Source organism: Mus caroli, unplaced genomic scaffold (assembly GCF_978045245.1).
Source record: "Mus caroli unplaced genomic scaffold, Mus_caroli_1 scaffold_3, whole genome shotgun sequence".
In the NCBI taxonomy this organism is placed as follows: Eukaryota; Metazoa; Chordata; class Mammalia; order Rodentia; family Muridae; genus Mus; species Mus caroli.
The window spans coordinates 73209273-73235003 of NW_028227258.1; the positions used below are offsets into that span (position 1 = coordinate 73209273).

The following is a 25731-nucleotide window of genomic DNA, read 5'->3' on the forward strand; positions in this document are numbered from 1 at the left end:
TAGTAGCTAGATTCTCAAACAGCTTCAACCTGGGGTCAAGTGAGGCAACTAAAGAGAAAGAAGACAAATGCAATCCTTCAAACAATGTAACAGCAAATGGCCCCACTCATTACCTGCTACTGGAACCAGGAATATGCATACCAGGTAGGAGTAGGAAGAGAATTAGGTATCAAAGGCATTATTTTTTTTTTTTAAATCTTGCTAAGGATAGAACCCTGGCCACGCTTGTGCATGCTAAGCAAATACTCTGCTCGCTCTCAAAGGCATTCCTTACATATGTACAAAGCACTACCAACTACCATAGCTGTTTTTCTGACGTGGTCCATTATTGATCTACTCAGTGGAAGGAAGTATAGGTAGCTCATCTTCTCAACACAGGTGTGTGCTGAGTGCAGAGAGGCAGCTGTCTCAGGATGTAAAACACCTTGCCATACATAGAAGACAAAATTGCCAATCACAAAGCAGGAGTGGAGGGCTTATGTATCTGCTCCCTCTGGAAGTTTCCGTGCAGACTGAGCAGCTGCCCACGGTGACTCACATGCAGGATGTTTCGGACATTGACTGCCTTGTGTTGCTTTGTGCCATCCTCCAAGGTGTGGTCCAGCATGTCATCCAGTTTCGGGTCATACGCCATCGTCCCTTGCTCTGGACCCTTTCCATCTCGCTTCCTCTTAGTACCCTTTTTAGTTATTTTCTTTTTGTCACTTTCTTCACTGTCTTGCTCTTCTGCAAATAAACCAAAAACATCACCAGGATCTCCTAAAATACTCCTCTAGGAACTTAGGTCCAAACCAGCAGTGAAAGAAAACCAACCTGGCTGCTGTCTGACTCAGAAAACCAAACAGCATGATGCAGCAGTAATGGTTTATCATGAAGTTGGTAATGGTACTATGAAACTAGGCATAACAGCTAACACTCAGCTAGGCACTGGTAGTGAGCACCTTCAATCCCAGAACTAGGAAGCAGAGGCCAGCTTGGTCTACACAGTGATTTGCACAATAGCCAGTAAGAGCTAAATAGTGAGACCTTGTCTTGAATAAAACAAAACAAGATAGCTAACACAAGCCAGGAAGTACTGGCACATACCTTTAATCTGATCTCTAGACAGAGACAAAAGCAGGCAGATCTCTGATTTTGAGGCCAGCCTAGTCTATAAAAAGAGTTACAAGACAGTCAAGGCTACACAGAAAAACCCTGTCTCAAAATAACAAAAACAAACAAACAAACAAACAAACAAACGCTCTTTCTCTCTCCCTCTTACTCTAGCCTTTCTTCTCTCTCTCCCTTTCCTCTTCTCTCCCTTTGGCCATGGCTGGTCTCTCTCTCTCTCTCTCTCTCTCTCTCTCTCTCTCTCTCTCTCTCTCTTTACCTTTTCTCTTTCCCCTGCCTTTCTACAATAAAGCTCTAAAAGAGAGAGAGAACTCTAGGAAGAAGAGAAAAAACTGACACTCATAAAACATATCCTGGCAACCTATTTGATAGAGACTATTAATTTTCCCATTGTTCAGATGAGAAAACTGAAACAGAGAAGAAGTATCCCTGCCAGATCTAGTGGCAAAGCTCTAGCACCTTGGGACAAGAAGGCAGGAGGATCACAAATTCCAGGCCACAAGTGTACAGAGAGAACATGAGCTACATAAAGAACCTTGCTTGGGCTGGAGAGATGGCTCAATGGTTAAGAGCACTGACTGCTCTTCCAGAGGTTTTGAATTCAATTCCCAGCAACCACATGGTGGGTCACAACCATCAATCCTGAAGTGTGATGCCATCCTCTGGCATGCAGATATACATACAGATAACACACTCATACATATAAAATAATTTTTTTTTTTAAAAAAAGAACCTCTGCTTTTCTGGGCATGCTGATCATGCACCTTTAATCCCAGAAAGAGGCAGGCAGATCTATACTTCACAGCCAACCTGGTCTACATGGCAGGATTCAGTCCAGCCAGGGTTACACAGTAAGACTGTATGGAAAGAAAGGAAGAAGAGAGGGGTGCTAGAGAAATGGATCAGCAGTTAAGAGCACTGATTTCTCTTCAATTCGGAGCATCCACAGGGTGGCTCACAAGTGTCTGTAACTCCAGCTCCAGGGGATCTGATGGCCTGTGGTCTCAGCAGGCACATATGTACAAATTACCATGCAGGCAAAAAGTTTATCTCATATAGTTTAAAAAAGAGCCGGGTGTAGTGGCGCACGCCTTTAATCCCAGTACTTGGGAGGCAGAGGCAGGCGGATTTCTGAGTTCGAGGCCAGCCTGGTCTACAAAGTGAGTTCCAGGACAGCCAGGGCTACGGAGAAACTCTGTCTCGAAAAACCAAAAAAATAAAAAAGAAAAATAATAAAAGAAAAAAAAGAATATGCGCCTAAACCTGCAAAGACTTGATAAACCAGGGTGGGGGGCATGGGGGGAGGGTTTCCCTACCCTCTCAGAGGAGAACGGAATGGGGGATGGGGAGGGATTCTGTGAGGGGGAGACTGAGATAGGGGGCCGCTAGACTGGGATGTAAAGCAAGCAAGCAAACAAACAAAGTCATATTAAATGAGACTTAGGAAAATATTTATAAAATATAAAAAATAAGAGGGGCTTGAGACCAAGCCTAACTGCCAAGCCCTGGAACCCACATGGCAAATGGAAAGAACCAATTTCTCCAAGTTGTCCTCTGACATCCATAGGTGCAGCATGGCACCACTCCCTAAACAATACATATTCAACCCATACATACATACATACATACATACATACATACATACATACATACATAAAACCTATTTCATTCAATTTGCATAAGATCCCAAGTGGGAAGATTGATGTATTTTACTGAAGAAAATACTGGATATTCCATCACCATGGTAACAATTAATTTATTAAATTGGTATAGAAACCTAGAATTTCTGACATATTATCTGATCTGTATGGATTAACAATTTCACTGCAGAGTCTAGAATTAGATTTGGTATGTGTTGAATATCTGGATATGATATCATTTCCTATACTAGCACTTCTAACATATATAACCTTTAATAAAAAAGAAAAAAGAAAGAAAGAAAAGAAAAGAAAAGAAAAGAAAAGAGAAAATGGAAGAGACGTAAAGAAATACAATGAATAAGATGGTATACACCAGAGCTGGAGAAAATGGCTCAGCGGTTAAGAGCACTGACTGCTCTTCCTGAGTTCAATTCCCAGCCACCACATGGTGGCTCACAACCATCTGTAATGGGTTCTGATGCCTTTTTTTGGTGTGTCTGAAGACAGCAACAGTGTACTAACATACATGAAATAAATAAATCTTTTAAAAAAAAAAAAGATGCACAATACCAATGATTGTTCATGATGAATAGAGGCAGAAGAACTAGGAGTTCAAAGCCAGTCTGAGTTACATGAGACATAGTCTTTAAAAAAAAAAAGCAACAACAAAACAAAAAAACAAGAGATCCACTCCTGGAAGCTTATATCTATAATCTTCCATAACCTTAAAGGCTGAGACAAGAGAAGTGCTTCAAGTTGAGATATAGGCCAGCAGAGGTGAGATCCTATCTCAAAAACAAATACAAAAATGAAAGGCTGGAGAGCTGGCTCAGTGGTTAAGAGAATGTACACTCAAACTGAGGTTTGATTCTCAGAACCCCTATCAGGTGGCCCACAACTGCCTGTGACTAAATTGACAGCTTTGGTCTCCAAGGGCACCCACATCACATGCACATATACATACACACACACACACACACACGTGTATAAAAATAATGAACTAAGAGTCTTTTTGGTTTTTCTGAGACAGGGTTTCTCTGTGTAGCCCTGGCTATCCTGGAACTCACTCTGTAGACCAGGCTGGCCTGAAACTCAGAAATCCTCCTGCCTCTGCCTCCCAAGTGCTGAGATTAAAGTTGGAGGCCAGTCTGATCTTCATATGGAATTCCAGAAGAAAGAAAACAGAAATAATCACGTTGTCATAGAAAGACTGTAGGCAGCCAGGCAGTGGTGATGCACGCCTTTAATCCCAGCACTTGGGAGACAGAGGCAAGCAGATTTCTGAGTTCGAGGTCAGCCTGGTCTAGAGAGTGAGTTCCAGGACAGCCAGGGCTACACAGAGAAACTCTGTCTCAAAAAAAAAAAAAAAGAAAAGAAAAAGAAAGGAAATAAAGACTGTAAGCAGGCTAGGTGGCCCATGCCTTTAGCTCCAGCATTGGGAAGGCAGAAAGTGACCTGAGATCCAGGACAGTCTGGACTACAAAGATGGAGAGCAGGAGCAGGCAAGGGCACAAGGTGGACTGAGAACCTGCCCATCAAGCTGTCCTTGGTCTCCACATTCTCTTGTGCACCACCACACACATACACACAAACACCCCAGAGTCTGGCATCCCTTTATCCCAACACTCAGGGGGGAAAGGCAGCTGTCAAGGACAACCTGGTCTACAAAGTGAGCTCCAGGCAGCAAAGCTAAACAGTAAGACCCCCATTCTTTTAATTTACACTCAATCTGCCACTTCCGAGTACCCCCACTTCCATAGTCTCTCTCGCCATTTCCCCTCCCCTTCTCCCAGAGAGTGGAGCAGCCCTGACCCTGGCACATCAAGTCTGTAAATGGCTAGGTGCTTCCTCCTCCACTGAGGCCAGACAAGACAGCCAAGTGAGGGAACAGATTCCACAGACAGGCAACAGCTTTGGGGGTAGAACCCACTCCAGGTGTTCAGAACCACATGAAGACCCAGCTAGCTGCATATCTGCTAGGTGTGGAAGGGCATAGGTCCAGCCCTCAAAGATAATTTATTTTTTAGACCAGTCAAGTGCAGTTGTGACTAGAGAGAAAGTGTAGGAGCTTGCAGTCTCCTGACTCAACTTCCCAAAGGACAACATTACAGATACACACCACCACACCTGGGTACTTTCTGTATTTCTGAAATTTTCTTATCTGTTTGCATAGTCTTCAATTAAATGTTCTCATTTCAAAAGGGGTCCAAGTGGCACTGGAGATGTAGCTTAGTTGGTGGAGTTCTTAACTAGCATGCATAAGATCCTGGAGTGGACACCAGCAACCACAGAAACCTGGAGTAGGGTTCATGCCTGTAAGCCCAGCACTAGAAAGGAAAAGGCAGGAGCAGCTCAAGTTCAAAGCTAGCCTAAGTTACAAAGTTCAAGGCCAGCATGGGCTCATAAGACACTGTCTTAAGAAGGAAACCTGGGGCTGGTGAGATGGCTCAGTGGGTAAGAGCACCCGACTGCTCTTCCGAAGGTCCAGAGTTCAAATCCCAGCAACCACATGGTGGCTCACAACCATCCGTAACGAGATCTGGCGCCCTCTTCTGGAGTGTCTGAAGACAGCTACAGTGTACTTACATATAATAAATAAATAAATCTTAAAAAAAAAAAAAAAGAAGGAAACCAGCCGGGCGTGGTGGCGCACGCCTTTAATCCCAGCACTCGGGAGGCAGAAGCAGGCGGATTTCTGAGTTCGAGGCCAGCCTGGTCTACAAACTGAGTTCCAGGACAGCCAGGGCTACACAGAGAAACCCTGTCTCGAAAAACCAAAAAAAAAAAAGAAGGAAACCAAACTATTTGTCTCTTTCCTCAGTTGAAACATATTCCCTATGGCCATGGAGAAGTATCTACAGGTGATAGTGGCCCATGCCTTCGGTCCCAGGATTCAGGAGGCACAGGCAGGCAGAACTCTGTGAGTCCAGGGCCAGGCTGGTCCATAGAGAGTTCTAGCACAGCCAGAGCTACACAGAGAACCCGTCTCAAACAACCATCAAAACAACACAACTAAGTGACACACAGGTTAACTGTCTGTGCCTTACTGAAGTGCTTGGGGCCAATAAGAACATGTGTATTTGTGAGATTTATTAGTGATGGGATCTAAGCTTAAACCTGTAATTCATTTACTTCTCGTACACAGCGCTTGTGCAGTCTGACAACAGTCCTATACAATATTTTTCTGATACCTTGCAGTTTGGACATAGCTCCCCACAAGTTCAGATATGGGATTTTAAACTTACAGCATCCTGTTAGCACTCCAAAAGAAAAGTGTAGAGCGTTTTGGAACTTAGATCCTCAGACCAGAGATGTTCAACCTAAACAGGAAAGGAAAAGGCAAGCCAGACCTTTCATCCTTACCTCCTTCCATCTTGGCTTCTTCAGCAGGCTCTCCTGAAGGAGGCTCCTCTGGGACAGGGTGATCCCCTCGGTCTTCCCTGGTAACCTGCCCAGGCGTGAAGACAATTTTCTTCCCTTTCCTTGAGGCAGAGGCCTGGAGTCTCCCTTTATCCATGTGTACAGGAAGGGAATGAGAAGACTCCAAGGAAGGAAGGGGTATTTCCTGAGAGACGGCTACATCAACGGATTCCAAGACTGCTAAGTTCACATGCTGGGTGAGCATCTTCGAGTTCAAAGACAGCCCCTCTGCCCTGAGCTGATCGTCTCCATCCTGCATGGAGTGCCCTTCAGGGCACACTGCACTGTCCTGACTCTGACCCCAGGACAGGGACTCTGACCCGCTGTCTGGGAGCTGGTCTGTCTCTGGCTTCACAGCTTCCTCTAGGTCCAAGTCATCACCCTCCTGGTCATCTTGCTGCTGAGAAGACTCGGTCACTGAAATTCTTCTCTTCTTACAGGGCAACATTTTACAAGTTCCATCCTAGAAGCATAAAAAACAAGCCCTGATCACTTCAGTGGTAGTTAACAGTAGTGACATTTGCTCGAGTATCATTTCACACACCCCAAGTTCAATCATGAGCATGGTATTTCACACCGAATGCCTAGGACTTTTAGCAGAAGAAATTCATTACAGTACCTCAGCTCAAACTCCACACTGAACATTATGCTACCTTGACTAAGCGATACCTTAATCTCTTAAGCTTCTGTTACCTCAGACTTCATGTGATAGTGCAGGCCTCTTCCCAGCCTAGGTAGAGGCAGGTAGATCTCTGTGAGTTCAAAGCCAGACTGGCCTGGAACTGGCCACCTACACTCACATTCACATGCCCACACACAGACACATAAGGAAAATTTTTAAAAAGTCAATCTTATAGCATTGAATATCACTCTTCTAGTATCCTTGTCTTCCAGAGCTATGAAGTCAGTGAGAAAACAGAATCCATGACTGGTTTCTCCAGTATCCAGCATTATGTGGCATTGTAGACACTCTGTGATTCTTCCCTGAAGAGATGAAGGAATGAAAGTGGCCTAAACAAATTTAGGCTGCATTTGGACCAAACAGGGAGCATTTCCATAGGTACTGGAGGGTGAATTCCAGCCTGCTGTATATCTCAGGGTGATCGTGTGTTGTGATCTTGCTGCTTCCACTGACAGGTGTTTCAGCACATCTCTTTAATCATTTAGGAACCCAGAGTTTTATGCGTGTAAGGCAAGCATCCTACCTCTGACTTCATTCCCAGCCGCCGCCCCCCCCCAAAACACACACACACACACACACGTTGCATCCTTCTATGCTGGAAACCCTTACTTTCAGACATAGGGCCAAGACCAGAATAAGCCTCATTGGCAACCTTCTCACCTGAAAGATCACTCAAAACTACCAGAGAAAACTTACTCAGTTTGATCTATAAAGCTAATCTTAAGCCTCCCCAACTCAAGTTCTCTAGGGCATTAAGGAAGGCCCCTCCCGCTAAGAGCCCAGTTTCTTATCTTCGTAAAGCTCAATAACCAAGAGAAGATTCGCTGATCCTGACGGGGAGGATAGTAAATGAGTACGGAGGGGAGTGGGGATAACCTAGGTGATTCCTATTTTCACAGATGACTTCCTAAGGTTCACTGAGAAGGAAGCAGAGGGGAAGCGGGGAGAGAGGGGCAGCCAGGGGCCATTCAGTCAGAACTGTGAGAGGATCGCTCCAAGCGCTTCAAACTACCATACCTCCAAGAGTCTGCTCCCTTTTTGTTGTTGTTTGTGTTTTTGTTTTTTCGAGACAGGGTTTCTCTGTATAACCCTAGCTGTCCTGGAACTCACTCTAGAAATCCGCCTGCCTCTTGCTCTCCAGTGCTGGGATTAAAGGCGTGCACCATCACCGCCCAGCAAGAGTCTGCTCCTTGAAGGCCAGGAAAGGCTGACCAAGAGTGAGTGAACGCCACCGAGCAAGCAGTCCCCAGATCCCCCCTGAACAAGCATTTCACAGGAGTCCTAGCTCCACTCTCCACCTCAGCGCTCAACGTTAGCTCAGGTCCACACCAACACGCACAGCCCTGCTACCCGATTCCCCTCCCGCACCGGGCACCCAGCCTCGGAGCAGACGCCCCTCATCCTCGGCACCCTTCCCCCGGGAGCCCCACGTCTAACGTGCTGCTTCCCGCCCCACCACACACTACCAAATACCCTCAGAGGCCGGCTCGATCCCGCGGAAACTCAGCTCCTACGCCAGCGGAAGTAACGCAACGGCACCGGCTGACGTGCGCGCCCCCGAGGCACGTGACCTTCACGTCAAGGAGCATGCGCGAGACGTCCGGCGCCATCTTATTTTAGGGCCTGGTGAAGCCACAGCCCTGATACGTCAGTTCGTGGAAAAAGTAACCCAACACAAGACAAATAGATGGATGAGGAGGAGGCAGACGTAGCCCTGATTTCGAGGCCAGGCTAGTGTACAGGACGAGCTATAGGACGGCCATGGTCACACACAGAAACCCTGCCTCGAAAACGAAGAAAAAGAATGAAAGAAAGGGAAGGAGGGAGGAAGGCAAGGGTTGGGGGAGACTTCCTACTCTTCTCCAGTTACCGACCCAACTCAAAACCTGGGGGTGCGGAATCCTTGGTTTCCATAGTGTAAGTTGACAACTAGTCACCCTTCCCACTAAATACTTGGAACATAGGAAGAAAAGGAGAATTCCTAAAATTCAGAGAGATGCTTCATATAGCTGAGGTCAAAGCCAGATTTGAACTTGAGGTATAGTAGTTATTCATATCTGCATAATAGTCTTTATTTTGCAAAATGGTCTCTTTTTAAAAAAAAAAAAAAAGCCGGGCGTGGTGGCGCACGCCTTTAATCCCAGCACTCCGGAGGCAGAGGCAGGCGGATTTCTGAGTTCGAGGCCAGCCTGGTCTACAAAGTGAGTTCCAGGACAGCCAGGACTATACAGAGAAACCCTGTCTCGAAAAAAAAAAAAAAAAAAAAAACCCAAAAAATAATAATAATAAAATAAAAAAAAAAGATTTATTTATTTTGCGTATATTAGCACACTGTCACTGTGTTCAGACACCCCAGAAGAGGGCATCAGATCCCATGACAGATGGTCATGAGCCACCTTGTGGTTGCTGGGTACTGAACTCAGGAGCTGTCAGGGGTGCTCTTAACCTCTGAGCCATCACTCCAGCCCGCAAAATGTTCTTATACCAGGTGATTTGGTCACCACAATAAATCCTGTGTACCAATGAATATTTTTATCACTTTTTTCCAGTTTACAGATTCTAACCCTACAGGACAGATGAACTCACAAAAATACCCAAATATCAAAAGGAGTCAGGTATAAGATATTCCAATTCTAGCTTCTAATGTATTGACCCATTGCTCAGTAAAGAGCCTGGGCCATAATGTTCAAAAATTCATTTTTTTTTCTGGGTTCGAGGCCAACCTGGTCTACAAAGTGAGTTCCACTACAGACAGGGCTATACAGAGAAACCCTGTCTCAAAAACAAACAAACAAACAAACAAACAACCCTAAATTTGGAAACTTGAATCCATACTGTGTGTATTTATATATGTATGTACAGATGCAGAGTTGACATTTGTTTTAGGTTGGCTATGGTACCCTGTACCATGAATACCTCCCTGTTTAAAATCATCATGTCTTTTGTAGTATATGCTTTCATTTCCAAACAGTTATCTCTCTTTAGCCTCCAAATACCAGATTAACGAAAAACGCAGTCTTTGTGGGTCTTTTCCTTTGAAGTAGTATAAAAGCAGTTTCCCAATTGAGTATAATAATTTGAAAAAAAAAAAGTTTTGAGTTTCAGTGATGACACAAATTATGCTTAGGAAAAATAATCAGGAAACTTTAAAAAAGCAAATTATTCATCTTTTCTAGTAGCTTCTCTAACTTAAAATATATACTTTTTATGCAGGGTGGTCTATGACTGTAACACTAGCATTTGGCAGGTGTTGAAAGGAGTTCAAGACCAGCCTGGACTACACAGTAAGTTCAAGGTCAGTCTGTATTATCCAAGACCCTGTCAATAAATGTAATTAAAATTACTCTTGACAGGCCGTGGTAGCTCAAACCTGTAATCCTATCAATAGGAGATTTCCAGTCCAGTAGAGGCTGGCTACACAAATGAGTTGCAGAGCAGCCTGGTTGAGAGACTGTCTTTTTAAAAAAATCACAACTTCTCTTCTCTTGTCATTGGCGGGGGTGGGGGGGTAGGGGGCATTAAGAAACCAAAAACACTCTTTTGGTCACAGCTGGCCTGCTCTCAGAATCAAAACCCAAACCCTACAAAGGAGAAGAAAGGCGACAGGCCATTAGCAAGGACGAAGGAAGCTCCAACTGCGGAGAAAAGCCAGGTTCCAGGAAAGAGCCCCCACCTCGGCTACATGTTCCCCATGTCCTCAATCTAACGTCAGAGCCACCCAAGCAAGTGCAGCAGGGTGAACCGACTCATTATTATTATTATTGCATATTTTCTGGTGTTTTATACTCCAGAGTACTGGGTTTAAAAGCATGCTTTTTTTTTTTTTTAAGATTTATTTATTTATTATATGTAAGTACACTGTAGCTGTCTTCAGACACACCAGAAGAGGGAGTCAGATCTCATTACAGATGGTTGTGATCCACCATGTGGTTGCTGGGATTTGAACTCTGGACCTTCCGAAGAGCAGTCAGGTGCTCTTACCCATTGAGCCATCTCACCAGCTCGGCCTGAAACTCTTGATCCTTCTGCTTCTACCCAGGTTTCAATCTTTAGTCAGTTTCCATAAATGCCTTTACTGTTCCAGGAGTGCGCTAAAATAATAGCCATCGGGCTGGTGAGATGGCTCAGTGGGTAAGAGCACCCGACTGCTCTTCCGAAGGTCCAGAGTTCAAATCCCAGCAACCACATGGTGGCTCACAACCATCCGCAACGAGATCTGGGGCCCTCTTCTGGAGTGTCTGAAGACAGCTACAGTGTACTTACATATAATCAATAAATAAATCTTTAAAAAAAAATAATAGCCATCAATACTGAAACAGTATAGAATTTTGCTTTTCTCAAGTCCTCGGACCCAGAAGGTTCAGCTTCTAGCTATATAAACTCAGGCAACTAGAATTACAGCTTCAGAAGACGCTAAAGCGACTATCTTCCTGCCCTTCTGTATTATGAGACCTATCCAAGACTCTCCTTGACTCTCCTTCCTCACCCACTCGAGTGCTATAGTCACAAGGATGTGCGACTGAGCTCGCTAAACACCTACACTTCTTACTGGGCTTTGAAAGTTAGCCACAAACGCCCACAGCCTGTGAATGGGCGGAGATTCATCCTCGGAAAAACTCGGCAGTGGGCGGGGTCTTTTCTCGAAGAGCTTCCGGAATCTTTCGGGCAGAGGCGGAGTCTTCTGCCGAGGGCCGTTCGGAAAGAGGCGGAGCCTATCTCTCATCAGGACCAGTCTGACTGCACCTGCATCCTTAGCTCAGAGCATCCCTGGAGCATCTAAGAGGAAAGCGCAGCTAGCAACCAGGGATCTTACTGCAGGGGCAGTCGGCCATGCACCTTCCCCTCCCCTGATCTGGAGGTCTACAGCCGCGGCCTCGGTACTGACCGAGATTCCCAAAGTTGTCTGACCTCTGCAAGAGTGTTTCTATCAACAGCCTCTGATTACAACATGGCTGAGATCACAAATATCCGCCCCAGCTTTGGTAAGTAGAGCTTGACAAACTAATTTGGGGGCGATCAGTGCCGTTGCAATGCCAGATAGCTGAGGAATGGGCGGGGAGTGAAGTCCAAATGGGACCCTCTCACTGCCAGCCCAGCCAGAATAGGGCCTGAGGTCATGAGTAGAAGGCTGTGGATAACCTCTGAATTTCAGCTGTGGGCTGCAGGCTCTAGCAAGGGCAGAGTGCCACCGAGGATAGGCAAGTCCAGGATGCTAAAACCTTGATGGTAAACCCTTGATGGTGCACTGTCAGCACGACTGGAGGTGAGAAATGGCAAGCTTGCGGAGGATGTGAACAATCTCCCCCCCCCCCCCACCCCCTTTCTGGAGGAAGAGAGGTGAGGTAGGCCGAGCCCTCCCCCTAGGGGCACGCAGGGCGGTGCCCCTTCCTCCCCCTCCTACTTCTGAGGGCTGCAGAAGAGGAAAGTGGCAAGGGGGATGGGACATCAAGATGGCAGCGTGGAGACTATGGGCTGTATGGCTGGAAGCCAAGGGAGGCGGAGGCCTCCAGGGAAAGAAGGGTGCGGGGGTGGGGAGCACAAATGAAGCCACTCCTTAAGGCGGTCAGAGGGTTGCTAGGGCTGGGTGCATGCTTCATTCTGCACCGTAATGGTGTAGTCCTTCGCGGTGTTACCAAATGGCGCTTGGCGCCGCCGGGCGGAGAGATGACGTGATGTCTATTTCTGAAGCTCCTGGCAGTGCCTAGGCGCCCCTTCCGGGGCCTTTGTTCACTGTTTTCCCGGTCTGGTTTTTCAAAAAGGGGTGCTCACCCGCGCTGGTGCTGGCCAGGGAGGCAATCCTGGCCTGGGGGAGGGGCTGGAGAGGCCCAGCCCGAGGGAGGCCGCTTTGTGTACCACAGAAAGCATTACGTCATCTCGGAGCGGCTGGTCTGCGACCTAGCCCTCTGGGTTCTCAGAGCACTTTTACACTCCCTGGGGCAGAAAGTGCTGTGGTAAATAGGTGGGAAAGAAAGCAAGAGAGGCTTGGCCAAGTCGTTTCCTCTTGGGGAACTCTGCCTTAACGATACAGGAGCGCAAACTTCTTATGCTGTGCTCTACACCACATAAATAAGTAAAATAAAATTGTCCTTCGATTGGAGGAATCAAGTAAGAGTTGTTGCAGAGTGAACCTAGAACCTTCATATTCCTTAAGAGAGTATATCCCTCAGACAATCCAGGTGTGAACATTAGGTTCCAAAATTTAGGGTAGAGACACAAGCCATCTTTAAAGAAATAAAATAAAAATGGCTCTCTCACTCCCAAGTAAGAGGTATATGTAACTGAACAGAACCCAATGTTCTCAACATAACAAGCCATCAGATCTCAGTGAAAGCATCCAGACAATGGATCTTCACACCCCTCAGCCCTTGTTCCCATTTGACCCCAAGGCTGGATCTTATTGTATTTCTTCAGCTTTGCTCTCTGTCTCTATCCTTGAAGTCTTGAGTTTCCCAGACCGAAATCCATTTTGTGATCACATGAAAAACCCAGGATTTTCTTCACAATCTTTTGCTTCTCAAACTCTCTTTTTCCAGCAGTCTCCTTTCTCTAATTGCAATTCTAGAGCCTTTTGAGAGTAGATGAAACAAAACCTAGACTTGTGGTTTCTTTACTTCCTGAGTTCAAGGCCAGTTTAGGGCTACTTCCTGAGTTCAAAACCTGACTGGACAAGGTCATGAGATTGGTCTCTAAAAACAAGAAGCCAGGAATGGTGGCTCAAGGCAGAGGTAGAAGTGTCATGAATTCAAAGTAAGCCTGACTGAGTCCAGTCAGCATGGGCTAGGTTGAAACCTTGAAAAAATAATGCAAAGTAAAAAAGTGATCCAAGCATGGTGGATCACACTACAGTCCTATGGCACTGGGAAGGTGGCGTTTAGAACATTCAGAATTAAAAGACCAGGGCAAGTATGTAGAACACTTGGGCTCACACCTAAAAAAATGAGTTCTAGCCTTAGAGCCCACATGAAGGTGGAAGGAGAAAAAGGACTCCACAGAGCTGTCATCTACCTTTACCCATACACTCATGGCATGTCACACACACACACATGCACACATAGTAATATGGTTTTTGAAATAATTAAAACAAAAAATTCAAGGCCAGTTTTTGGTTGTATAGCCATTTTGAGGCCAGCCTGGGCTACATAAAAAAAAAAAAATTGAACAAACAAATAAAAAATACTCAGGGAACTAAAGTGTTTGCTCAACAGTTAGGAGCACTTGTTGCTCTTACAAAAGTCCCAAGATTAATTGCCAGAGCCCACATGAAGGTCCACAAAGATCATAACTACAGCCCAGAGAAATCAGTGTCCTTTCCTGAGTTTCACAGGCACACAGGGGGTGCACATGCGTGCAAGCAGGCTAAACACTCGCATATTTAGAATAGTCACATAAATATTAAATAAAACAAAATTTAATATATTTTTAAAGAAATTATTTTATGTATATGAGTATACTGTCACCATCTTCAGACAGACCAGAAGAAGGCATCAGATCTCATTATGGATGGTTGTGAGCCACCATGTGGTTGCTGAGAATTGAACTCAGGACCTCTGGAAGAGCAGTCAATGCTCTTAACCACTAAGCTATCTCTCCAGCCCTATTTTTTTTTTAAGAAATTAAATAGTCTAATTATTTTTAAATTCTGGTCTGAGCAGAGGCCAAAAGAATTGGGAATATCTCCTGTATCTCCAGATCCCTAGACCTGTATAGATTGTCCCAAAGAGAATTGCCGCTCTGACCTTTATATTTGTTACAAAGTCCTTTAAAGTCCAGGCCATGACAGAGGATACACAGGTCAACATTCAATTAGATATGACCTTGAAAAACAAAAAGTAACCAATCAGGAGAATAAATTATTTTCTTCTTTATTGGTTGAATCATACATCCACTCTGTGTGCACAGACACAAAACACAAGACAACCTAGGATGTCAGTCCATATCGTTTACCTTCTTTCAGAAAGGGTCTTTTTGTTATACTTAGGTTTGGTTTGGTTTGGCTTGGTTTGGTTTTGGTTTGGTTTAGTTTGGTTTGGTTTTTTTTTTTTTTAAAGATTTATTTATTGATTATATGTAAGTACACTGTAGCTGTCTTCAGACACTCCAGAAGAGGGCACCAGATCTTGTTAAGGATGGTTGTGAGCCACCATGTGGTTGCTGGGATTTGAACTCTGGACCTTTGGAAGAGCAGTCGGGTGCTCTTACCCACTGAGCCATCTCACCAGCCCTTGGTTTGGTTTTTGAGACAAGTTCTCACTATGTAGCTCCAGATGGCCTGAAACTGAATCTGTAGACCTGACTGGCCTCAATCTCACAGGATCCATCTGCCTCTGCCTCCTAAATGCTGAGATTAAAGGTGTGCACCACTATACCTGACTGCTCATTGTCTTTCCTTCTTCATGGCTTTTTGTTTTGTCTTGTCTTATTTGAGACAGTATCTCTCTATAAGATTATGGTTGTCCCTAACCTTGCTCTATAGATCGTATTAGTCTCAATCTCACAGAGATCCTCCTTCCTCTGCCTTTTGAATGCTAAGATTAAGGGAGTTTACCACCACACCTGACACTCATTTGTTATTTTTCTTCTGCATATAGAAGGCTAGCTGGGCCTTGAATTTCTGGAGATTCCTGTCTTCCAATAGGACGTATAGACATACAGATGCATGGGCTGTGCGCCCAGCTTTTACACGGGTTCCCAGGATTCAAACTCACATTCCTGTGCTTGTGAGAGAAATACTTCTACTCACTGAGCCATCTCCCTAGCCCCAATTTGTTTGTTTGTTTGTTTCTTTCTTTCTTTCTTTGTTTTGAGATAGGTTCTCATGTAGCTCAGGCTAGCCTAGAACTTGCTCTGTAGCTGAGGATGGCCTTGAATTCCTGATCCTCCAACCTCCACATCTGAGCACTGCAATTGCAAACATGGAGATCAAACTCTGGTCTCGAGCAGTGAGCGCGAGCATTCTATCAATGGAGCTACATCGCCAGCCCCACAGCTACTTAAAGCATTCACTGAGCAGTGAGCTGGGCAATGCTGGCGCATTCCCTGAATCCCAGTACTAGACAGGCAGTGACAGGAGGATCTCTGTAAGTTTGAGGCCAGCCTGGTTTGCAGAATAAGTTCTGAGAGAGCTAGGGCTACACAGCAAAAACACATCTTAAATTTTTTTTTATTTTATGTATATGAGTACACTGTAGCTGTACAGATAGTTGTGAGCCTTTATCTGATTGTTGGGAATTGAATTTAGGACCTCTGCTCGCTCCAGTCAACCCCACTTGCTCAGTCCCTGCTCACTCCAGCCCAAAGATTTATTTATTATTATAAATGAGTACACTGTAGCTGTCTCCAGATGCCCCAGAAGAGGGTATCAGATCTCATTATGGGTGGTTGTGAGCCACCATGTGGCTGCTGGGATTTGAACTCAGGACCTTCAGAAGAGCAGTCAGTGCTCTTACCTGCTGAGCCATCTCACCAGCTACCACCACCACCACCACCACCAAACTTTTCATTAGAGCAAGGAAGAGGCCTTGAATTTCACCATCTGCTGTTTCTAGTTCACTGTCTTGGGTTTTGGGGACAGAGGGAACAATACTGAAATGGATGCGAATGGAGGGCAGAGGTGTACTGGCAGTGAGCACATAAGGAAGCCTCCTTGGTCCTCCAGAACCATGACACTGCCTGTCTTCTCTCTACCTATCCTTGTTGTCTCTGGAACAGTCGATACATTATAAGTAGCAGTAGGTTCCCTCAGTGACAGCACACCATAGAGCCAAAGAACTGTGCAAACAGATGTCTCCCAGTCTTGGCTTTTAGACTTCATTTTCAAATTATGCTAAAAAAAAATACCTGTCTTGGGCCAGCAAGGTAGCTAGGGGGGTGGGGTGCGGGTGGGGGGGCTCTTGCTGCCAAGCCTGATTGATGAGCTGTGTTCCAGCTATGAGACTTGTGCCTGGTGGAAGGAGAAAACGGACTCCAAAACCTTATCCTCTGCCTTCCTCTTCCCCCTTCGCCACCCCCGAGTGAGTGTACATGCCGTTGAACACATTGCACACACAGACTTATCTACGAGATGTGGTGGCTCACATCTGTAATCCCAGCACTTGGGAGACTGAGACCTAATGTTTCCCTTGGTAGTTTCCTTCTGCCCTCTTTTCAGTCAGTCAGTCAGTCAGTGAGTGTTCACCTTCACTAAACAATAGCAAACGATCTGCAAGAAAGCTCCTGACTGGGCAGTGGAGAGCCATGTCTTCATATTGGAGCCATTCTGATTAGCCACACAGTTGTTTACACATAGACTTATTTAGCTTTTGTTAAATGTCAGAAACTCAGGTTTGCGAACGAGCAGGATGGGATTCTTGCCCCCGAACTTCTCCCTAAAAACAGTTATCTTACTGAGTGATATAAACAGGAGTATTGATAAGACATGGGCCTGCACATCATGTTTTCAAGTGTTAATAATGGCCTTTCTCCTTACCTATATTCCTTCAAAATGAAGACTGTTCATTTCCGGCTGGTTCTCAGCTTTCACCGAGTGGTGAAATATTGAGATAGAAAGGATTTCAGAGTTATGACACCCTGGGGAGGCAGCGGCAGGCAGATCTTTCCAAGTTTAAGGCCAGTCAGAGTTTCAGGATGAGGCCTAGGTTTTTTTTGTTTTTTTGTTTTTTTTTTATGGGTGTTTTGCCTGCAAGTATGCCTGTGCACCAACAGGTATATGCCCATAGAAACCAGGAAAGACCATCACATATCCTGGAATTGCAGTTAACAGAAGTTGTTAGCCATCACGTGGGTGCTGGGGATTGAACCGTGGGCCTGTAGAACCTGGGTCCAGTTCTCTTAACCACTTTGCTGTCTGGGCAGCCCCCAGGCTAGCCTTTAACTTTGCATGTTTGATTACACTTGCATGCCTGGCTTGACTCTTTTAATAGAATCCAGTGTCTTCTTCCTGCAGTCTGTGCTCATTGGTGCTGGTCTGTTCTACAAATTGTTCTACAAATGTTCAAACCCTCTTTGTGAAAATGCCTAAAGTATTCATGAGATAGGGTTTCTTTTTGTTGTTGTTGTTGGTTTTTTGTTTTGTTTTGTTTTGTTTTGGAGACAGGGTTTTTCTGTGTAGCCCTGGCAGTCCTGGAACTCACTCTGTAGACCAGGCTGGCCTCGAACTCAGAAATCCGCCTGCCTCTGCCTCCCAAGTGCTGGGATTAAAGGCGAGTGCCACCACCGCCCAGCTTGATACAGTGTCTAGCACTTGCACTCTGCTTTTTTTTTCTTTTCTTTTCTTTTCTTTTCTTTTCTTTTCTTTTCTTTTCTTCTCTTCTCTTTTCTTTTCTTTTCATTTTCCCCCCAATACAGGGTTTCTCTGTGTAACATTCTTGGCTGTCCCAGAACTGTTTGTAGACAGGCTGGTCTTGAACTCACAAAAATATGCCTGCCTTTGCCTCCCAAGTGCTGGGATCAACGGCCTATGCCACCACACCTAGCCTGCTTTTCTATTGTTAACAGTGCACTTTAAATTTTTTTTTAATCTTATTTCTTTTTTTTTTTTTAAAGATTTATTTATTTATCATATGTAAGTACACTGTAGCTGTCTTCAGACACTCCAGAAGAGGGCGCCAGATCCCGTTACGGATGGTTGTTAGCCACCATGTGGTTGCTGGGATTTGAACTCTGGACCTTTGGAAGAACAGTCGGGTGCTCTTACCCACTGAGCCATCTCACCAGCCCTTAATCTTATTTCTTTATTCATGTGTGCATAGACTTAATTATGTTTTAAAAAGTACATGAGAGCCGGGCGTGGTGGCGCACGCCTTTAATCCCAGCACTCAGGAGGCAGAGGCAGGCGGATTTCTGAGTTCGAGGCCAGCCTGGTCTACAAAGTGAGTTCCAGGACAGCCAGGGCTATACAGAGAAACCCTGTCTCAAAAAGAATAATAAAAAAAAAAAAGTAACATGTGGAAGTCAGAAGAATTCCCACATAGCTTCAACAGATTTGGCAGGACGCACCTTCACCCTGGTTTTGTGGTTTGTTTGGGTTTTTTTTCTCCAAGTATCCATACAGTTATGAATAGTATACCCATATATATAATCCAGAGTTTGGATTCTGGTGGCAATAGGGTCAGAAGGTAAATCCTCTCAATGGCATTAGCCAATCTGTAGTCCTAGGAAGATTTCTAAATTATAAACATCCTGATTATAAACCAGGGACAGCGTTGGTCCCATTCATTTACTCAATGGGTTCTTTGGTAATAAAAAGTCTCTATCCTAATGCCTTCCAGGGGCCTAATAAGTCCTCATTAAAATATCTAACTCAGGACAGAAACGTTTCATTATTGTCAGTGCTGTGCAGGATGCCCAGTGCAGATTCAATTACACTGCCGCCTACAAGAGGTAGACTCTGTGTTTACAATGTAAGCCGGGAGAGCCTAATGTCAGCCCAAGCCTGTGCTCACCTGATGTGTTATTCTTGCCTAGCTAAGGTTCTTGCCTATAGGTGGGCAGACTTTCCAGTCTCCAACGGGTTTTATATTTATCTTAGATGCCTGCAGTCATAGTGCCTGTATACCCTTGTTTCTAAAATGTAGGTTATTGAAGTCAACAGTGGACCAAGTCTGGTTTTGATGAAAGGTTTTTGGCTTGTGGTCATTTGTCCCCTGGCCCATGCCTGTGGCCCATGTTTGGAGCAGGTAAGCATGACAGTACAAACTGGACCAAAGCTGTTGGCAGCTTCTTGGCAGCTGAGAAGCCGAGACAGACAGAAGACAGCTCTGTTCTTACTAAATGTATCTAATGAAGAAAGCAGATGAACAAACTCAGGTCAGGGTAATAAGCAGATAGAAACCAAGGACGGTGATGAGTTTTGTTTACTGGGACAGGAGATGGCTCCCTCCTGAGGTGAGCCTGGGCCCATGGCCTTGAGGAATTGAGACTGTCGACCCTGCAGATGAGGGTATTTAGGAAGAATCTGGAACATGCTAGAATTGTAATTATTTCCTTAGTTCTTCAGACTTCCAGCTTTCCCCTAAGGTGTAAGAGGGACACTATAGGCCTTAGGTAGTAAAACCCATTTAGTTTCAATGAACTTAAGTCAGGCAGGTACAACTTTTAGGGGAAAGACAATCCTAGTGACAGGGAAGAGGGAAGCAGGGGAGACAGATCACTGCTCTGTGTCTTTAGTTATTTGTTTATCCAGCAGACAATACCTTAACATGCCTGCTATGTGTTTTAAACATTGCCTTACACCAATGAGCGAGATGACCCATCCTCATAAGGGCTACATTCCAGGGAAGATAATAAACAGGAAAATTATGGAGCCGAGTGCTATGGTTAGATGCACACAGAGGAAGCTAGGGCCAAAGATTAGTGAGTTTGAGGCCAGCTTTGCCCTATAGTGTAATTCCTTCTGTAGAGACAGAATCTCAGGTAGCCCAGGTTGGCCTTGAACTTGATACCTTGAGCCTTTCACCCTCCTGCTGCCACTTCCCTAGTGCTGGGACTGCAGGCATAACCACCATGCTTGGTTTTATGTGGCACTGAACTCAAACCCAAGGCTCACGCATGCTAGAGAAGCACTGTCTGATTGCACATGCAGCCTCTTTTTTTTTTTTTTAAGAGTACACTGTAGCTGTACAGATGGTTGTGAGCCTTCATGTGGTTGTTGGGAATTGAATTTTTAGGACCTCTGCTCGCTCTGGTTGGCTCCGCTCACTGCAGTTGGACCCTCTCGCTCCAGTCAACTCTGCTCACTCAGGCCCAAAGATGTATTTATTATTATACATAAGTACACCGTAGCTGATTTCAGACACACCAGAAGAGGGCGTCAGATCTCATTACAGATGGTTGTGAGCCACTATGTGGTCGATGGGATTTGAACTCAGGACCTTCGGAAGAGCAGTCAGTGCTCTTATCTGCTGAGCCATCTCTCCAGCCCGAAGCCTCTTTTTTTTTTTTTTTTCCCTGAGATGGGATTTCTCTGTGTAGCCCTGACTGTCCTAGGACCCACTCTGTAGACCAGGCTGGCCTGGAACTCACAGAGACCCACCTGCCTCTGCCTTGAGGTGGGCATATGTCAAATTCCTTTAATCTCAGCACTCAGGAGTCAGAGGCATCCAGATGTCTGTGAGTTCAAGGACAGTCTTGTCTACAAATGGAGTTCCAGGACAGCCAAGGCTATTCAGTGAGACCCTGTCGGAAGGAAGGAAGGAAGGAAGGAAGGAAGGAAGGAAGGAAGGAAGGAAGGAAGAAAGGAAGGAAGGAAGGAAGCTTGCTAGATGAGACATTAGTCAGGCTAGCTCTGGCCTTGCAACAGCCTCCCTGCTCAGCCTCCCTCGTGTTTGCAGGCATGAGGCCCTCATCATGGCTCAGTACTCTGCCATCTTCGTACCCACTCTGACCATTCAGTCACCCTTCCAGGATCAACTAAATTCAACACCATACCCTCTCCCCACACAGCTGCCAATCAGTAAGCAAGAGCTCAGCTGTTCCGAGTCTGTGCTGGGGATACTGGAATGCCTTCCTGAAACCAACCTCACAGCTCCTGCCATGTGCAGTGGTTGAGGTGAACAGATTTCCACGCAAAAGGTGACCTTCAAACACTCTGCTTTCTGAGACGCACACATCAAACTGAGCAATCAAATCTGCAAGTGCTATAAAGGTTTTAAAAAAGAAGAATCAGGCCAGGCAGTGGTGGCACATGCCTTTAATTCCAGCACTTGGGAGGCAGAGGCAGGCAGATTTCTGTGTTTGAGGCCAGCCTGGTCTACAAAGTGAGTTCCAGGACAGCCAGGGCTACACAGAGAAACCCTGTCTCGAAAAACAAAAACAAAAAAAAAGAAGAGGAGGAAGAAGAAGAAGAAGACGACGACGACTCAGGGAGTGTCAAGATGGCTTGGTGGCAAGAGCAAAGAAGGCTCTTCCAGAGGGCCAGGGTTCAATTCCCAGTATCCACATACAACCATCTTTAACTCCAGTTCCAAATTATCAAATACCTTCTTCTGCCCTCCATGGGCACCAGGCTCTGTTGGGCTGCACAGACAGACATACATGCAATGATAATAAATTTTTTAAAAGATCAGATGAGGCTGGGCAGTGATGGCACATGCCTTTAATCCCAGCACTTGGGAGGCAGAGGCAGGTGGATTTCTGAGTTTGAGGCTAGCCTGCTCTACAGAGTAGTTCCAGGACAGCCAGGGCTACACAGAGAAACCCTGTCTCGAAAAACAAACAAACAAACAAACAAACAAAAAAAAAGAACAACAACAACAAAGTCAGATGAGACACTACATAGGCACATAAAGAAACTAAGTGAGCCAGCCTTTCATCCTAGTACTTGGGAGCCTGAGGCAGGCAATCCCTGTGTGATCTAAGCCAGCCTGGTCTATATGGCAATTTGGAGGACAGTCAGGGTTACATAATGAAACCCTGTCTCAAACAACAGTAGCTTTGCAAATGTGCTCTGTGGCTTTAGCAGGAAGGCAAGGGTTTGGGTCACCTCCTGGGCAGGGAGCAGAAAAGCTCCAAAGCCCGGATGGGCTCCCACTCTGGGGCTGGAGTGAGGACTAGTTTGGCCCCAGGAGAGGCATACTCTTGACAAGAATGGAAGTCCTGTTTTGACATAACTCTGGTCTCTGTCTTCAGATGTGTCACCAGTAGCGGCTGGCCTCATCGGGGCCTCGGTGCTGGTGGTGTGTGTTTCAGTGACTGTCTTTGTGTGGACGTGCTGCCACCAGCAGGCAGAGAAGAAGCACAAGACCCCGCCATACAAGTTCATTCATATGCTGAAAGGCATTAGCATCTACCCAGAGACCCTCAGCAACAAGAAGAAAATCATCAAAGTTCGGAGAGACAGAGACGGCCCTCGGAGGGAAAGTGGACGAGGGAACCTGTTAATAAACGCGGAGTCTGGCCTGCTGAGCCATGACAAGGATCCCAGAGGGCCTAGCCCTGCATCTTGTATGGACCAGTTACCCATCAAAAGAGACTATGGGGAAGAACTGAGGAGCCCCATGACAAGCCTGACCCCTGGTGAGAGCAAAGCCACCTCCCCATCCTCGCCAGAGGAAGACGTGATGTTAGGCTCTCTTACCTTCTCCGTGGACTACAACTTTCCCAAGAAAGCTCTGGTGGTGACAATCCAAGAGGCTCACGGGCTGCCAGTGATGGATGACCAGACCCAGGGCTCTGATCCCTACATCAAAATGACCATTCTCCCGGACAAGCGGCATCGAGTGAAGACCCGAGTGCTTCGCAAGACGCTGGACCCCGTGTTCGATGAGACCTTCACCTTCTATGGCATCCCATACAGCCAGCTGCAGGACCTGGTGCTGCATTTCCTGGTGCTCAGCTTTGATCGATTCTCTCGGGATGACGTCATCGGAGAGGTCATGGTGCCATTGGCTGGAGTGGACCCCAGCACAGGCAAGGTTCAGCTGACCAGGGACATCATCAAGAGGAACATTCAGGTGAGGAGGAGGGGTATGCAGGGGAGGGATGGTCGAAGGGGGCATGCCAGATCTCAGCAGAGTGAGAGGAGGGTCCGGAGAAAGACGGTAGCAAAGACATGTGACAGAGAAGTTACTGAGTTCTTAGCTAAGCTGTGCTCAAAGGATAACAGAAGGCCAGGCAGGTGTGTTCCTCTATGAAGCAAATTCTGGGAGATGAAAGGGCAAGTTGCTTCTAAGCTACACTGAGTGCTTGGCATCCTAGTGCTACATCCAGCTTGTGTGGAACAGACTGGTCCACCAGCCCTGGACCCATTGCAATTTAAGGATAAAGGGGCCAACCTGATATTCTAGAACCTGTGTTCTTCCTTGAGGGAGCATACATCTCACTGCTGAAAAAGTATAAAAATTAATTCACTTTCTCCTCAGCTTCCTTTCCTAGGTGGGTATGAATGTTATGATTTTTTTTTTTTTTGAGATGGGGGTCTCTATATATAGCCCTGGCTATCCTGGAACTCATTAATAGGCTGGCGTCAACTTCACAGAGATCTGCCTGCCTCTGCCTCCCAAGTGCTGGGATTAAAGGCATGCACCACCGCGCCCAAATTTTCTATTTTTTGTTTTTGTTTTTTGTTTGTTTATTATTTGAGATAGGGTTTCTCTGTGTAGCCTAGAACTCACTCCATAGAGCAGGCTCAGTCAGAGCTCCACCTGCCTCTGTCTCCAGTGCTGGGATTAAATGTGTGTGTCACCACTGCTCCACAAGTTTTGAGACAGGGTCTCGTGTAGACCAGACTGGCCTGGAACCTAAGCTGGATTTGTGTCCAAAGATGTCCTTCAGCTCTGGCTCTCCCGGCCTCTGTTTCCCAAGTGCTGAGATTGCAGGTGTGCACCACCAAGTCCAGCCGTGGCCATGTCTTCCCGCTTTCCTTTTTGTTTTGTTTTGTTTTGTATGTCTTTTTTTACATTTGTATGTTATTTGTAAGTTACGGGGGTGGAGGGGCACATGTGTGTCACAGCAAGTCTGTGGAGATGAGAGAACAACTTGCAGGAGTTGGTTTTTTTCTCTCCATTCAGATCAGGCTTGAGAGCAAGCACACTTTCCCACTGAGCCATCGCAATGGTCCCTGAGCATTTCTTTGAAAAAATATTCTTAATATTATTTCTTTGGGGGTGTTATTGTCTGTGGGGGTGTGAGTGTGCACGCCTGCCTGAGGACACCAGAGGGAGTTGGATTCCTTGGAGCTGGAGTTTAACTGTCTGATGTGGGTGCTCGGAACTGAACTGAGTCTCTGAGAACAACATGAGCTCTTAACCACTGAACCATCTCTCCAGCCCCTGTGAATGTCTTTTTATAAGCATGTTATGACTTCAGTTTAGCGCAGCGCTTCACTTTCCAGGCCCTAACCTTTAACACAGACCTTTCGTCTACTCCTCTCCCTGGTTTGCATTGGGAGGAAGATCAGGGCCTCCACACTGCCCTTTCTCCCTCTCCCCGTTCAGAAATATTACTCTGGAATTAACGTCCTGAGTTCAGAGCATATACAACCACCCCTCCTGGCAGTTCATCCATGGACGTTGGGGGACAGAACAGGGCTGCTGGTACACACTGTTGCTGGAATTGACTGCCTGACACCTCAGCTTCTGTGTCCCAGCTGCAAGACAGTGGGCACCTAACTCCTCTCAGTCTGTTCCCCTCAGCTGACAACACTGCCTCCCCCATTAGGTCACAATAAGGAACCAGGTAACATGCCTGGCGTATTATTATCCTTAAGAAGTTCTCACCTTATTGGAGGAAAAAGACAGTTGTTGGCAGTGTTTGTTTGCAACCCAGAGGCCAAATGGTTGCTGGGAATTGAACTCAGGACCTTTGGAAGAATAGTCAGTGTTCTCAACCGCTGAGCCATCTCTCCAGCCCTGAGATTTGTTTTTTAATGTTGGTCAAGAATCTGGTGGAAGCCGGGCGTGGTGGCGCACGCCTTTAATCCCAGCACTCCGGAGGCAGAGGCAGGCGGATTTCTGAGTTCGAGGCCAGCCTGGTCTACAGAGTGAGCTCCAGGACAGCCAGAGCTATAAAAGAGAAACCCTGTCTCGAAAAACCAAAAAAAAAAAAAAAAGAATCTGGTGGAACAGCCTGGCGTGGTGGCACACGCCTTTAATCTCAGCACTCGGGAGGCAGAGGTTCTGAGTTCGAGGACAGCCTGGACTACAAAGTGAGTTCCAGGACAGCCAGGGCTACACAGAGAAACCCTGTCTGGAAAAACCACAAAAAAAAAAAAAAAAAAAAAGAATCTGATGGAACTGAAGATGACCTTGAACTCCTTGTTGTCCTCCCTGCATCCTATGTGCTAAATCCCATGGGGTTTAGGTGTGCACTAGCACACAGTGTCTGCAGTGCTAGAGTTAGACCCCAGGGCTCACATGTACGTGCAAGCATGCACGCTATCAATTG

The 25731-nt window shown here is 46.0% G+C and overlaps 2 protein-coding genes across 6 annotated transcripts in view; one reads left to right on the plus strand and one right to left on the minus strand.

Moving 5' to 3' along the window:
• The window catches only part of Gon4l (gon-4 like), a 148973-nt gene extending 140586 nt beyond the window's left edge, over nucleotides 1-8387 (minus strand). Inside the window, exons 1-3 of one of the 4 annotated variants that reach the window (XM_085835737.1) lie at nucleotides 8326-8387; nucleotides 6114-6633; nucleotides 539-726 (exon numbers count right to left, since the gene is read on the minus strand). In XM_085835737.1, the coding sequence (XP_085691863.1) occupies nucleotides 539-726; nucleotides 6114-6618 (693 nt within the window). In that variant the 5' untranslated portion in view covers nucleotides 6619-6633; nucleotides 8326-8387. Of the gene's footprint in view, nucleotides 1-538; nucleotides 727-6113; nucleotides 6634-7869; nucleotides 8169-8318 lie in introns of those variants that run through there. The other 3 variants (XM_085835739.1, XM_085835738.1, XM_085835740.1) reach the window with 3 other exon arrangements.
• Nucleotides 8388-11554: 3167 nt separating this feature from the next.
• Nucleotides 11555-25731, plus strand: part of Syt11 (synaptotagmin 11) — a 29522-nt gene continuing 15345 nt past the window's right edge. For both annotated transcript variants that reach the window (XM_021158451.2, XM_029475529.2), the window contains exons 1-2: nucleotides 11555-11834; nucleotides 22477-23300. In XM_021158451.2, the coding sequence (XP_021014110.1) occupies nucleotides 11801-11834; nucleotides 22477-23300 (858 nt within the window). In that variant the 5' untranslated portion in view covers nucleotides 11555-11800. The remainder of the gene's footprint in view (nucleotides 11835-22476; nucleotides 23301-25731) is intronic.